At 29.5% G+C, this 13,215-nt stretch overlaps 1 protein-coding gene across 1 annotated transcript; it reads left to right on the forward strand.

The window, feature by feature from the left end:
* The first annotated feature begins 1,909 nt into the window (after positions 1 to 1,909).
* Positions 1,910 to 12,483, forward strand: LOC106058093 (carboxypeptidase T-like). Its single transcript, XM_013215463.2, has 7 exons — positions 1,910 to 2,634; positions 2,814 to 2,915; positions 3,161 to 3,336; positions 4,220 to 4,315; positions 5,619 to 5,699; positions 5,821 to 5,913; positions 6,300 to 12,483. The coding sequence occupies exons 1-7, from the start codon at positions 2,013 to 2,015 to the stop codon at positions 6,468 to 6,470; spliced, it is 1,341 nt and encodes a 446-aa protein (XP_013070917.2). The 5' UTR covers positions 1,910 to 2,012; the 3' UTR covers positions 6,471 to 12,483.
* The last annotated feature ends 732 nt before the right edge of the window (positions 12,484 to 13,215 follow it).

Here is a 13,215-nt window from a genome sequence, read left to right on the forward strand (position 1 = left end):
GGTCAACAAAGTGACTATTCGAACTTCGGTGCCAAAGCTACTTAAATTGTTAGTGGTCAAAATTCTAAATTCTTCCATTAATTTTCAATTATTTCTAGATCGGTTTTATATCTAGATCTATTTCATAGGCATATAAATATAGATCTAATTGTAAGTTTTTTAAATATTAATTTATAATTGTTATATCAATTGTATTATGTTATTGTAAAAGTAGCTAATTTTGAGTTTACCAAACACTCAAAAAAGTTGTCTCGATGGCCATCTCCTGCATCCTGAGGCAGGTTTGGGTTAAGATAGAACATCAGAAACATGTAAAGCAAAAAAAAACTTAATTACGTTATCCAAAGATGTAATATATAATTTTAGCAGTTTACTTTACAATGCTTACACCCTACATTTCAAAGATTCCCATAACATATTACTTTTTAGCTGTGTATTATAATGAAATGAAACTGCATGCTCTGTTTTTTTTTTTATCTCTCTCTCTCTCCCCTCTCTTTCTCTCTCTGGGACCCTTTTTTTTTCTCTCAACCAGCGCATCGCAAATAATGTTCTCTGACATAGACTTTTGACAATAAAGTTTTTGTGCATTAAGAAGGCACATTGACTCGCTAATGTGCAAAGTTACCTATAATAATAATTAATGCTAAATTAAGATATGATTTGGCTATGATTATTTTTGATAGAATATAATAAATAATAAACCTAATGTTAAGCAAAGAACACTTTAAACACTGATAAAACCATATTTTTAAATGTCTTCTTAACCAGGGATACGTATTTTAAATATTTATAGGCCCTAACATAAAAAAGATCAACAACATTCATCTTCTTTTTTGAAGTAACGTCTGTATTATATAAGATTCTTTACCATAGAGGCCATAGACCTAAATAGCTTTAATTGTTTTATCTTAGTACAACCGGGTTGGGGAAAAAATCTAGATCTAATACTATAAGATTAGATTAAAATAATCTTAATAAAAGTATTTGTGTTTAATTTCAAAAATATTTTAGAATTTAATCTAGATCTTGGATCTAGAGTCTTTCTCAGAATAGCCACGTCTAATGAAAATAAGTCCGTGACCGAATAAATGCATTTTTTTTTTTTAAGGGAGGTCACTCTGTTTAATTTCCCCCTATTATTAAATTTACAAAAATATTTAGATCTAGAATCTAGCTAGAGTCTAGTCTCTATGTATGAGTCTATACTAGTCTAATACTGTTTATATAATAGATCTAGATTAGTGATTAGATAGACTAGTCTAGAGTAGAGTCTAGATCTATACTATAACTATAAGATACAATTCATGAAACATTTGTGACTTGTCTGTCATTTGAGATCTAGATTCTAGCTAGACATAATCAATGATAATTAAATCTAAATTAAGTTCATCAAATAATGATCATCACTTCAAATTCAATGTCTTCAATCAGTAAACAATGCGTTAAAATACGTAGTATGTTACAAGACTGTCTAGACTAGTCTACTAGATGACTAGTCTAGTAGATCAATCTATAATTATTACCAATCTGTGGTATATCAATTAAATCAATATCATGAATATGTCAATATCATGCTAGATCTAGAATCTAGTACTAGATTTTTTTGTAGTATCATTTTTAAGCAAGCTTGGTATTATTTTATTGAATTTTGACCTAGAGATTTATGCTTAAAGTTTAAAGTTTGTTTATATAACAACAGAAACTATCTAGAGTAGATCTAGTTATGTAGAGCTTGCTGAGAGGTTTGCAATGGTCAATGATACCAAATTTACCTTCCTAAAACCTAATATTTTATTTTATTAATTTATGTAATATTCTAAAGCCTTAAAAATTGTTGTCAATCTATTTTTTTTTACACAGCTAATTTTTGTATGATGATATTTTTGATTTTCTTCCGCAGGGCTAAAAACTGAATGCTGAATAAAAGAAGACAGTAATGAGACTCTATTCATTGCAAAATAGCAATGAAAAAATGATGTCACTACTTGTATTCAGACCAAGATAAATAAATGTTACATACTTTTTGTAAAAAAAATATGGTGCATTATTTGACCCTCTTAACTTTGATGGTTATTTCATGTAATCAAGGGATGAATGTAAAAAGCCAAGTGGAAAAATATGAGCCAGATTATTTAATTTATCATAATTACACCCAAGCTTTTGCTGATGTCATGAGTTTGGCTCAGAAATACCCAGATTACATACAGACTCTAGACAAGTATAAATCTGGATCTGGATTATCACAGCTAGTGATCAGAATCACCAATTTTTCAAATCCATTTTTAGAAAATAATGTCAAGATTTTAATGGCCTACGGTGAACATGCGAGAGAATTTTTCCCTATTGAGAGTATGTTTTACTTTCTCAATAATTTGACACAGGGCTTGGAGAAAACAATAAACTGTCTCAGTGAATCTTTTACCAAATGGGTGTTGAATCGTTTTGATATTTATATTATTGCTTTAACTAACCCTGATGGAAAAGATTACATTGAGAAATCTAAAAATTACTGCTGGCGTGGAAATGCTAAAGGAATAGACATCAACCGCAACTTTGATTGGAATTTCGGAGATATTGGAAGCTCGAAAGATCCTAATGATGGTGAATACAGAGGGCCAAGTGCTTTCTCTGGTAACATGGATATTTATTTAAATTTTGAATTGATAAGATTAGCTTGTGATGATAATTGACAATTATTTTATTTAGGGTTTGAATGATCATTTATTCTAATTTGTTTCTACGGCTGCTATTCAATTTAATTTTATATTTTATGGTGTATAATACTATAAGTTAACAATCCTATTATGTAGAGCCTGAGACAGAAGTATTTAGAGAGCTTTCAAGACTAGTGAATTTTGATGGATTCTTTTCCTTTCATTCTGGAATACGACACATCTACATTCCTTTTGCAGGTAAACTCTATGAAGTAAAATATAACATTTTGCAATTTATCTTTTTATGTTGCTTAGTCTTTATTTTAACTCTGACTTGGAAACTGTCTGAACATTTAAACTTAAACACATTAATGTAATCAACAAGGTTATTACACAAATTATAAATATCAAACATTATATTGATTCATAAGTAACGGTACTGAAGACTTTTTTGTTTTTTTACAATAGTTTAAATTAATTTGCACAAACCTTTTTTTTTCTAGACTCAAAGTCTAAACGTATTCACAGAGTACCTCATAACAAAAACAGAATAATAGAACTTTCCAAACAAATGGCTAGAGCTTCACCTTTACGTCTGTTTCAATTTGGACTTGCTCATAAGCTAAATGGTTACACTGCTGATGGAACATCTTTTGATTACATGGCTGGTGTTGCCAAGGTAAGCCTTTTTTTATACACTGGCATTAATCATTTGGAGACTGCATTTTTTAATTAGCCTTTGTTCCCCCAACAACATAAACAGTTTATTGTGGACCTTAGAATTTCTTAGGACTGAAATGGCAGACTACTTTATTGACTTTGTTAATTTGTCTATATATTTTGCCTCTTCTAAGAAATTTGAATTTCATTGGGCACATAGCTGTAGAAAATGTTGTTATGGCTGTTTTAAAAAATTCAAATGTTACACAAAATGTGAATAATCCTTTTTTAAAAAACAAGGCCAAATAAATAGAATATTAAAGAGAATTTACATTTACACCCATATTAATTTAAACAAAACTTTATACCAGGTACTGTAAATTATTTCAATACATGAACTTCAATTAATATTTTTCATGAAAGGTGTTCACAAAGCTCAAAATCACACACAAGATTCTTACACAGGTTTTACATACAGTTGTTATCATTTTTAATATGAGTTGTCTTGAACATTATCACATATGGTATTTAGTTATAATAGCATCATCTTCATTCTAGCCTTTTATTGAATGTAGAATGATAAAGGTCACTTAGTTTTCTAAACATGTCAGGGTATATAGATTGGAATTATATATACTTCATAGAGGCGTAGTATTTTTTGTCAGTTTCCATATGGATGTTGTTTCCACAACTCTAGCCTTCTTAATAAAATTTAATTTATATTTGTTTATATTTTCTCTTATTCAGAATTACTCAAAGGTATCTTGAGTGAGATAATTTACTGTGTTTGCTTTCTATTCTCTGGTTTCTGTCTCACTGTATACCTCTGTCTCTGTGTATACCTCTGTCCTGTCTCTCATGATATAGTGCATTAAACATAAAACAATTTTTTTAAACTCCAGGTTCCCTTCTCTTTGGCTATTGAGATGTGGGGTCATGATAACCATGTAGGCAATAGTTGCTTTGATGAGTTCAATCCTGAGAGTGAAAAGCTTGAGGTGATTTTTTTTTCTTTGTGGCTTGTTTCCACATTGAATACAATAGAATAGTGAAATGTAGTAATACTTTGCATTTGAAGATGGATGTAGAAAAAATAATAATTTTTGTCTAAAATAACAATTAGACTTTCTGTCTTTTTACATTATGTTTAAATTTTGCTAGATAAACTACAGTAATGATTTTATCAATTAAATAAAGATTACATTTAGAGAGACTTAAAAAAAAAAAGGTCTCAGCAGATTCCCACCATGATTTCAAGGGAGACATTTAAATATTCAGAAACAATCAATGAATTTGTTGGTACTGATTCTTTGAAATATAAATCAGGGGAACCTCTAGCCTATTTCAGTCTGAGAAATGAGATGAATGTCTGAGCATTAGCAATAGCCAGAATAATGTTGCCCACAGAGCAGTTGCCTCCTGATGTGTCCAAATTTTCATTAAAAAAAAAACAAAGCAAAGTTCTAAATCATGTGCAGTCAGTTTACATTAGTTATTAAAGAAAAGAAGCTTCTATATATAATTTCAAATCAGAGATTCCATTAAATGCCACATTGAGAATCCTGATATGTTACTTTCATGGAGACATGAAGATAAAATCAAATTTGTGTAATATACAAATTAATTTCTAATCTTCCATTTGCCATTTGAGTGAGACATTCAAAGTTAAAAGAAATGTAAGAATGTCTCTAAAATACAAAAGAAAAAAGAAATGATCTTGGAGGCCAAATTTTTGTTGATTTTTTTTCTGCCTTTAACGTTCATTCAGATTTAAATTTAATCTAAAGTCTACTTTTGTTGTAGTCAGCATCTCATTAGTAATATAAATTAAATGCTCATATTTAATAAAATATTTTTTTTGGCTTCAAATTTAAACAAACTTTACAATAATAAATTACCACCAGCATCAAAACATACGGGTATCTTTGGGACACTTTCACTGTGAAGCAGACTGATAAAGTAAAAAATATATATTTCTTCTTCTAGTCAACGTTTTGCTTCTGAGCCATAAGCTATTATGTGGTCTGTGCCAAGAAAACATATGTGTTATTTATTTCAGCTGTTCTGTTATGCCATACTGAGTTCTATGTTGGGTTGTTGTGATAGTAGGGTCTGTCTAAAGGGAAATAAATTGGGACATTCAAAGAGGGTATGAATGATAGTTTCCTAGAGGTGGGTGCAGTGTCTGTTCAAGAGTGGGTGTGTGGGGTTTATTCTGTTAAGTGAAAAATATATACTATTAATGTATATGTATGGTAATGTTTAATAAAAAAGTATTTCTTTTACATTCGATTTTCCCAGGAGGAACTAGTTTTAGTGCACCCACTTTATGTTGAATTTTTAACATACCTTGACAGATGGAAGAAGGACATATTAAATTTGGTAATATTTCTTATCTGAATATCTTCAATTCTGTATTATGAACGCTCTTGGGCCAATAGACAAATAGATTTAATATAAAAATCTTTTTTTTTTTTTTTGGTGCCATTATCATCTTGAAAAGGAGGAAACCTCTGATGCTAAGCTAAGAAGAAGTATTGTTGACTTGGAACAAGGGGAACAACCTTTTGAAGATCTGACAGAAAGTCCTTCTAAGGTAAAGGTATCACCTAAAGTGCATATATTGCTATGATGAGCTGCATGTAAGCTTTCAACTGACCAATATTATTTCCTACTTATTTAAAAAAAAATTACTATCTTTCTGTAACAGCTATTTGGCTTAGTCCTCTTTCAAATAGCATGCTGAACACAAATATCTTAGGATCATATTATTATTTTCAAATTTGTTCAATATTCAATCCTACATATCATTTGTATCTGGTTTCTTGTATTCCTCATAGACATTACAATTAAAATACTGGCTGAGGTAGCGTTGAGGGCTCAAGTAAAAGGTTTATTATTATTCCCTACAAATGTTATTGTTCTATGTTTATCTTGCATGTATATAAAAAAAAGCAGTTCATAATTGAATTTGTTTTTCAGAAAACTGGTGCCTTACATGAAGACCTACTGATGTACATGCTGTTACTATTGTTGTTAGCTGTAGTGATAGGGATTATAGGACTAAAATATATATGCGGCAACTCTCGCAAGAAGCGTGTCATTAGTTTGAAATCACTTAGCTCAACATTTTTGCTACTTAGAAGCTTATGACGCAGTTTGTAATATTTTTATTTGTGTGTTTTTTATATATATATATATATATATATATATATTTGTTATTATAAAAAGATCTGGTTTATAAGAGACTATTGGCTGTATTTTTTGCTGTGCAAAAAAAAATATGTATATATTCTTTTACATACTTTATAATTGTATTTAATGGAAAAGTTTTAATTTAAAACTTTCCTGTTCGTTGTTAATTTTTAGATCATTAAATGTTTTCTGATAAATTATAATAGATGCTTTAAAAGAATTGCCCATTTTCAGTATTTTTTAAGGCTGATATTTCTTCTATTTTGGATTAGAATCTAACTCACTTTTCACATTTTATTTTAAATCTTCAAATGAGTTGTTGATGTTTTGTGTACTATCTGAGCATGGTATAAATGCATAAGCAGATTTAATAACAATTTGTCTGGGTAATAATTTGCCAAAAGTGCCAATTCTCATATCTCTGATATATTTAAACTAAAAAATTTTTCTTCATAGGAATCTTTTGTTGTTTTTTTTTCAAATAAATTTTCATGGAATAAAAATATTTTTAAACTTGCTTGACACACACACAAGAAGTCTAATTTATGGGGCATCACTCAGATTACAATGCTAAGAAACTAAGAGATACAGTGAAATCAGCAAATGTTGACATCCTTACTAGAATTACAAGTTTTACAGAGCATAAGTAACTAAGCTAAACCTAAAGGCATTTAGCATATACCGGTATTTACTTTTTTTTTTTACTTGGATTTTGAGATAATATTTTCACTAGAATTTTTTAAATGTTTTTTGTGAAAGTGACTTGTGCTATGTTTAGCATTTATACTCTTAAACTTTTTGTGTGTCTTTACTGAAGGCTGTAGTTCAAGTAATATTTTGTCATTACTCTACCCACTTTGTGTCTTTCCTACACACATTAGAAATGCACACAGTTATATCAGTAATACTTGATAGTCTACATGAATGTTGATCTTGATGTAGACATTATTATTTGAATATTTGCGCTGAAAGCTTTTCCATATTTAACAAATCCGGCATATATTAAGTGGATTGTTATGACCTGATGGCTGCTCACATTCAGCCAAGAATTTTATTCTCTCCTTTGATTGAAGAATTCTTTTGCAAATGTTGTCACCATCATGTTGCCCTTCTTGCCATATAGCTTGAGATGTTAGCATTTGTAATGGTGAAAGTCATTACTTATAAAATGTCTAGTGGTGTTTGCCTCGGGTAGCTTTGTCCTGACTGTCTAAGTGTAGGTCTCTGAAAGCATCATCCTCCATTTAATGGAAAGACCAGCTTTAAAACTCCAATAGAGCACTTTGTGCATGAAGGATTTTAATTTAATTAGCTTTTCCACTTATTGATAGAAACTCAAAGCCATAGTAATAAATCACTCCTTTTATCTTGTTTGCTTCCAGCACTGCCATGTTTCTCCTCAGGTAGGGAGGGGCCATGCCATTCATTATTTTAGAAGTACATATCAAACTTGTCCTAAAGGGGCTATATTAAAACTAAGTGTCAAGTGCTATAAGGGCTGTCCTGCAATGGCAAGCTGCATTTTGATAGAAATTCTATAGTACCAATGTACACACAAAATGCCTCACATTGTCCTGGCTAATATTCCTACTAAGTTGTGATTCTCTAGTATTTGGTAAGGGTACTTTAAAATTCTGTCTATTCCTAAGCTAGAATATTTTATAATTTCTTTTACATTGTTATTTATTTTGATTTACTAATTATAAATTCATTGAAATCCAACAAAACATATAAACACTATACACCATCCTTATTCATTTTGATTGTGTTTTTTTTTCAATTGTATGTATTACTATAATAAATACAATAAGACATTATTTTTGCCGCTGAACATTTAATAAAAGTACAGTATTTTATGTGACTCTGCAAGCCCAGATATCTACATATTTTTTATTCAATCTGATAAAAACAAAGCAGTTATTTTCTGGGAGTTATGTTCTCTTTTTATTTTCTCTGTTTCTGACCTTAATTTTCCATTGGATCTCAAATGTGTATTGTGTGTACTTTTTTCAGCTCAGCTGTTTTTTTCCATTTTTCTGGAGAGTGTAATTGTTAAACAGTCATCCTTTAATCTTGATGACAAATATTTTTATTAGCATAAGATCGTCTACCATGCAGTATAGCTGCCTTACCCAGCACAACTGTTGAATATAGGTATTTTTCTATTTAAGTCCATGGTGTCAGTTGTCATCATTATTTATTCAATGAACACCAATAGAACTACCAATTTCTTGTTTTGTTTTTTTTCAACAAGATTCTTCTCGACAGTAAAAACAAAGGTACACCCCTCTCACATGACCGATGTCTCAAGTACAATGAACACACAATGAGCTTGATCTTCTAACATGCTTGACGCACAAAGAAAATAAACAACTCACTTGCACTGCAAGGGTTGCAAGATTTGGCTTTTTTTTTATATATTTATATAATACAATACAAATAATGATCACAATGGAACACTGGAAACTAGTTCTCAATTGCTCCTCATGGTGTGAAGCAGTGAGTGTCGAAGTCTCAAAACACAAGGGTAGGAGAGCGGCTTGCGTGAAAGAACACAGAATGAACAAAAGGCTGAGACAAGAATCAGGCTTATCTTACCCATGCCATGTCTGTGGCTGGCTTTTGAAAGGGAGGATTGGACTTAATAGTCATCTTCAAGTTCATAGTAAATGAGAAATGTGCTCATCTTCTACCACCAAGGAGGAGCTATATGTATGTATAATCCACCCTTTGTACATTAATTAAAAACCCATTAACTACCAAAACTTTATTACTGCATTAAATATAAATTTTCTATTAAATATCAATTTCTATTGGTCAAACTAAGACATTGCAAAAAGAATTTTTGAAAAATTCCATATAGTAACGATTCTGTGAGATGTACACTGGCAGTGTACGTAGCAGGAAGTGGCCCCGTGAGGAACATTATATAAAAAAAGTAATATTTTTTTTTTACAATCTTTAAGTGAAAACAGATTAGTTAATAACATTGAAAAACACACTAATAAGCATTTTAATGCAAAAAAAGTATATTTTAATGCTTTTTTTACTAAAAAATTATAACAATATAGTAAAAAAATAGGCATCAAATGTACAACATTATATGGTACTAACCAGTACTATCCAGATATATTTTTTACAACAAAAAATAATAATACAATAGTGAGATATTCAAAGATCATGTCCATAAGCAAAGACTTTAATATTTGAAGTGCGGTTGAACCAAACATACTTTATATGTTCGTATATTCGTATATTCATATGCTTATCAGTTATGTAATAATCATAAATTCCATTTTTTTTCGAATTCTTTTCATTGGGTCGCAGTCATAGTTTTGGCATTTTCAAGTTTGTTAGCTTTAATAAAGTCAATAGACTCAATTCCCTTGTGATATTAGCTCTGCTAATTAGCTATACTAAATTGTGACTAAATTGTAAAAATAAGTATACATAATAAATAACGGTGTCATGGAGGTAAACATATTATGTTATGATATAACACAAGGACCTAATAACAAATTATAAGATTCTAATGTCATTGAAACTCTATAATGCTTTTGTCTAATTCATTTATTTACTATTAGATATCAGGTTCTTATCTTGATTCTTAATGATGACATTGTGAACTGTTAATATTTACTTGAGACTCTAAAAAAATATTATAAATATCTATAATTATTATTATAATTTTTTTTTAACATAACCATACATCAATAGGATTATAATTTGCTAATGGGACAAATATTTTTCTAAGTAGTTAGTTAAAATACTATAGCCTAGGAGAACTGCATGAAGTAAAATAAAACAAAACAAAATATATAAAAGGAATTATTATATTATTGTTTATATGTTTTCAAAAAATAACCTTATAATCACATTATTAGTTCTATAATATGCAATTATAAGGGCACTCATTATGTATAGCAATAATATATGATAATATTGGTTAAAACAAACAAATCTATGTTCTAAATAAAGTCTTGATTTATTTCGATTCATATATCAGTAATTGATTCCTATAGTGGCATATCCTGCCATGTACACTGGGAGTGTACGTTACATAAAATTAAAATTTGAAAAGACCATGCTATAAATGTTAAATCTATTAATTAATTATAATACTAGGATACTTTATGTTTCTAAATCAAGTAGTTTTATTTGAAAATATTTATATACATGTGTTATTACTTACATTTTCCGAACAGGTTTCATTTTTTTCAATTTTTAACAATGTTGTCACTTCCTAGCGCAATAAAATAATAAAACGAAATTGTAAAAGTCAAACAGCACGTGGCAATACGTAGACAAACATGTTCTTAAACGAAAACAAAAGAAAAAATAGAAAAAACTTTAATAGTTTTTTTTATATAAGTTTTTGAAAAATGTACACTGCCAGTGTACAAAGTAGGATATGGGTATAAAAATGGATGTAAGTCTTCTTTGTCATTCTTTACTTTGTATTACAAATGAAGTTTATTATGTCCTACCTCAAACCTCCTGAAGGATGGCAGTGGGCTGGGCTTCAACTCTGGACTATTAAGGCAACAGCCTGAAGCGTATAGCACAGTCACAAATGTGTTTTTTTTAAATTCAATGGTCTTTTCAGAATTTTGTTAAGTTCACTTTCATTTATTAGTTTTAATTTTTAACCTCTTTTTTTTCTCCATTGCATAGCTTCAATGGAATGCTTTAGCTTACAATTCTTTTATAAGATTTCCTGAAGATGATAATTGATACATAATCTTGTTCTAATTTCTTTCAGACTTAAAATCCTGTTTATTCACTGAATTGCTTACATTATTTTCCTTTACAAAATGTGTGTAACATTTTTAAGACATAACTTCTGTAATACTGATTTGGTCTTATTGTTATTCAGTACAAATGTATAGAATGTTTAAAATTTATTCAGTAATACATATGAGACAAAACCTTAGTGTGAACCATGTCTGCAGTTCAAATTAATGTATCTTGATTTTGCTTGGCACTGTAAGAATCTATTGAACCAGATTCAGCGGTAAACTGTCAAGTATGTCAGGATTAGCTGAAAATCTATGTGATAGCCTTTTAGACAGTTTTCTTCTTAGTATACCTTTATACAGTTCTAAGGTTGTTGTTTTTTTCTCCTGGGTTTATAAGAAATAGCTTAAAGAGTAATTTTCTTAGAGAATAAGTTTTTTTTTCTGCAAATCTAAATATTTTTTTTTACATATAAGATTGCTGAAAAAACATAAATATCCATGAAAACATAATTGGGCTATTGCCCTTAAAATATTAAATGCTCACCATTCTTCTGTTATTTTAGAATAGATATGAAAATTTTACTCATTATGATTTTATTTTACATTAGTTTGATTCATGAATTGTGATAGGATCTCATACATTCCTTTTACGATATAATCTATTACATTATTATTTGAGTTATGTTTACCTAGAACTAGACAATGCACTTACCTTAATTAACTCTTGAGAATGATCCAGAAAATGTAATTTGTGATATGAATAATGCAGGTTTGTATTAAAGATAACAGTTATACTGTTGTATTTGTTTCCATAGCAAGCGAAGAAAACTGCTGACAACAAACTAATGTATAGAGCATTATCAACAGAAAATAATCATTTGAAAGACTTAAATGTTGTTGTTTTTTCTTATAATCAAATATGTTTTTTATTGATTGTACAATTGCTACCTGAGAAATCTCTTATTGTAAAGTAAAGCTTTTTTTTCTTTTAATTATTATTGTAAATTGTTTTATGAAATAATAAGTCTTATGAAATTATTTAGTTTTCAGGATTTTCTAAAAGGCATAAAATACCATGTAATGAAAAAAAAAGTTTAAACATGTTTTAAATATTATTATGTCTAGTAATTGAATTTTAAAATACTGTTTTGCTATTTACTTTTAACATGGATATGAAGTCAGATTTCTCTATAATAGTTTCCCAATAGAAAATAGTAAATTATCACAGTTTATATAGATTTTTTTGTCTCATTTCTTACTGAATATTGCAGACTAAATGTACATTTTTTTACAGTATCAAGTACTTCAACTTTCAAAGACAAAAATTACTACTTAACTGCTTGTAGTGCTATAGGAAGTCAAGCTAGAGACCAATACATATTTATTTTTATTTTCTGGAAGATTCAGAAGTAAAAGAAAGGAAAGAAAGAAAACTATTTAATGAATCTATTTTTTTTTTATTTACTGTGCTTCGGAGATTCCTTAGCTATTTTTTAGCCCTTCTGTAAGAGCAATTTTAAACAAGTAATGACGTCATATTATATCTAGTTAAAACTTCTCAGGTAAATAAATTGTCATAGGCCACGCCTCTTTGCTGAATTTGCTTTGTGACACTTTGGTTAACACAACAAATCAGTTTGGTGCTCTACACTTTGCTGGCATCCAACATGGAGACACACTCCACAGCGCACTGACCAACACTGAGATTCCACACTCATACAACACTCATTCATAAAACTGAACCCTATACTTCTTCGTTCTCATTTTTCGTGTTGGAGGGTTCAAATCAGTAATCCTATATCTGAGATGAACCGTGCATCAGGCAGTTCTCAATACAATTTTTCTTTTATAGAATAGTCTTGATATAGTAGGCCTATGCATCTTTGAAGGACATGATCCGCATTCTCTGTAATGCTCCACAAGGGCAATTTTCGCTAGTCTTTTAGCTTCCGGAACATACGTTG

This window comes from Biomphalaria glabrata, chromosome 3 (assembly GCF_947242115.1).
Source record: "Biomphalaria glabrata chromosome 3, xgBioGlab47.1, whole genome shotgun sequence".
Taxonomy (NCBI): Eukaryota; Metazoa; Mollusca; class Gastropoda; family Planorbidae; genus Biomphalaria; species Biomphalaria glabrata.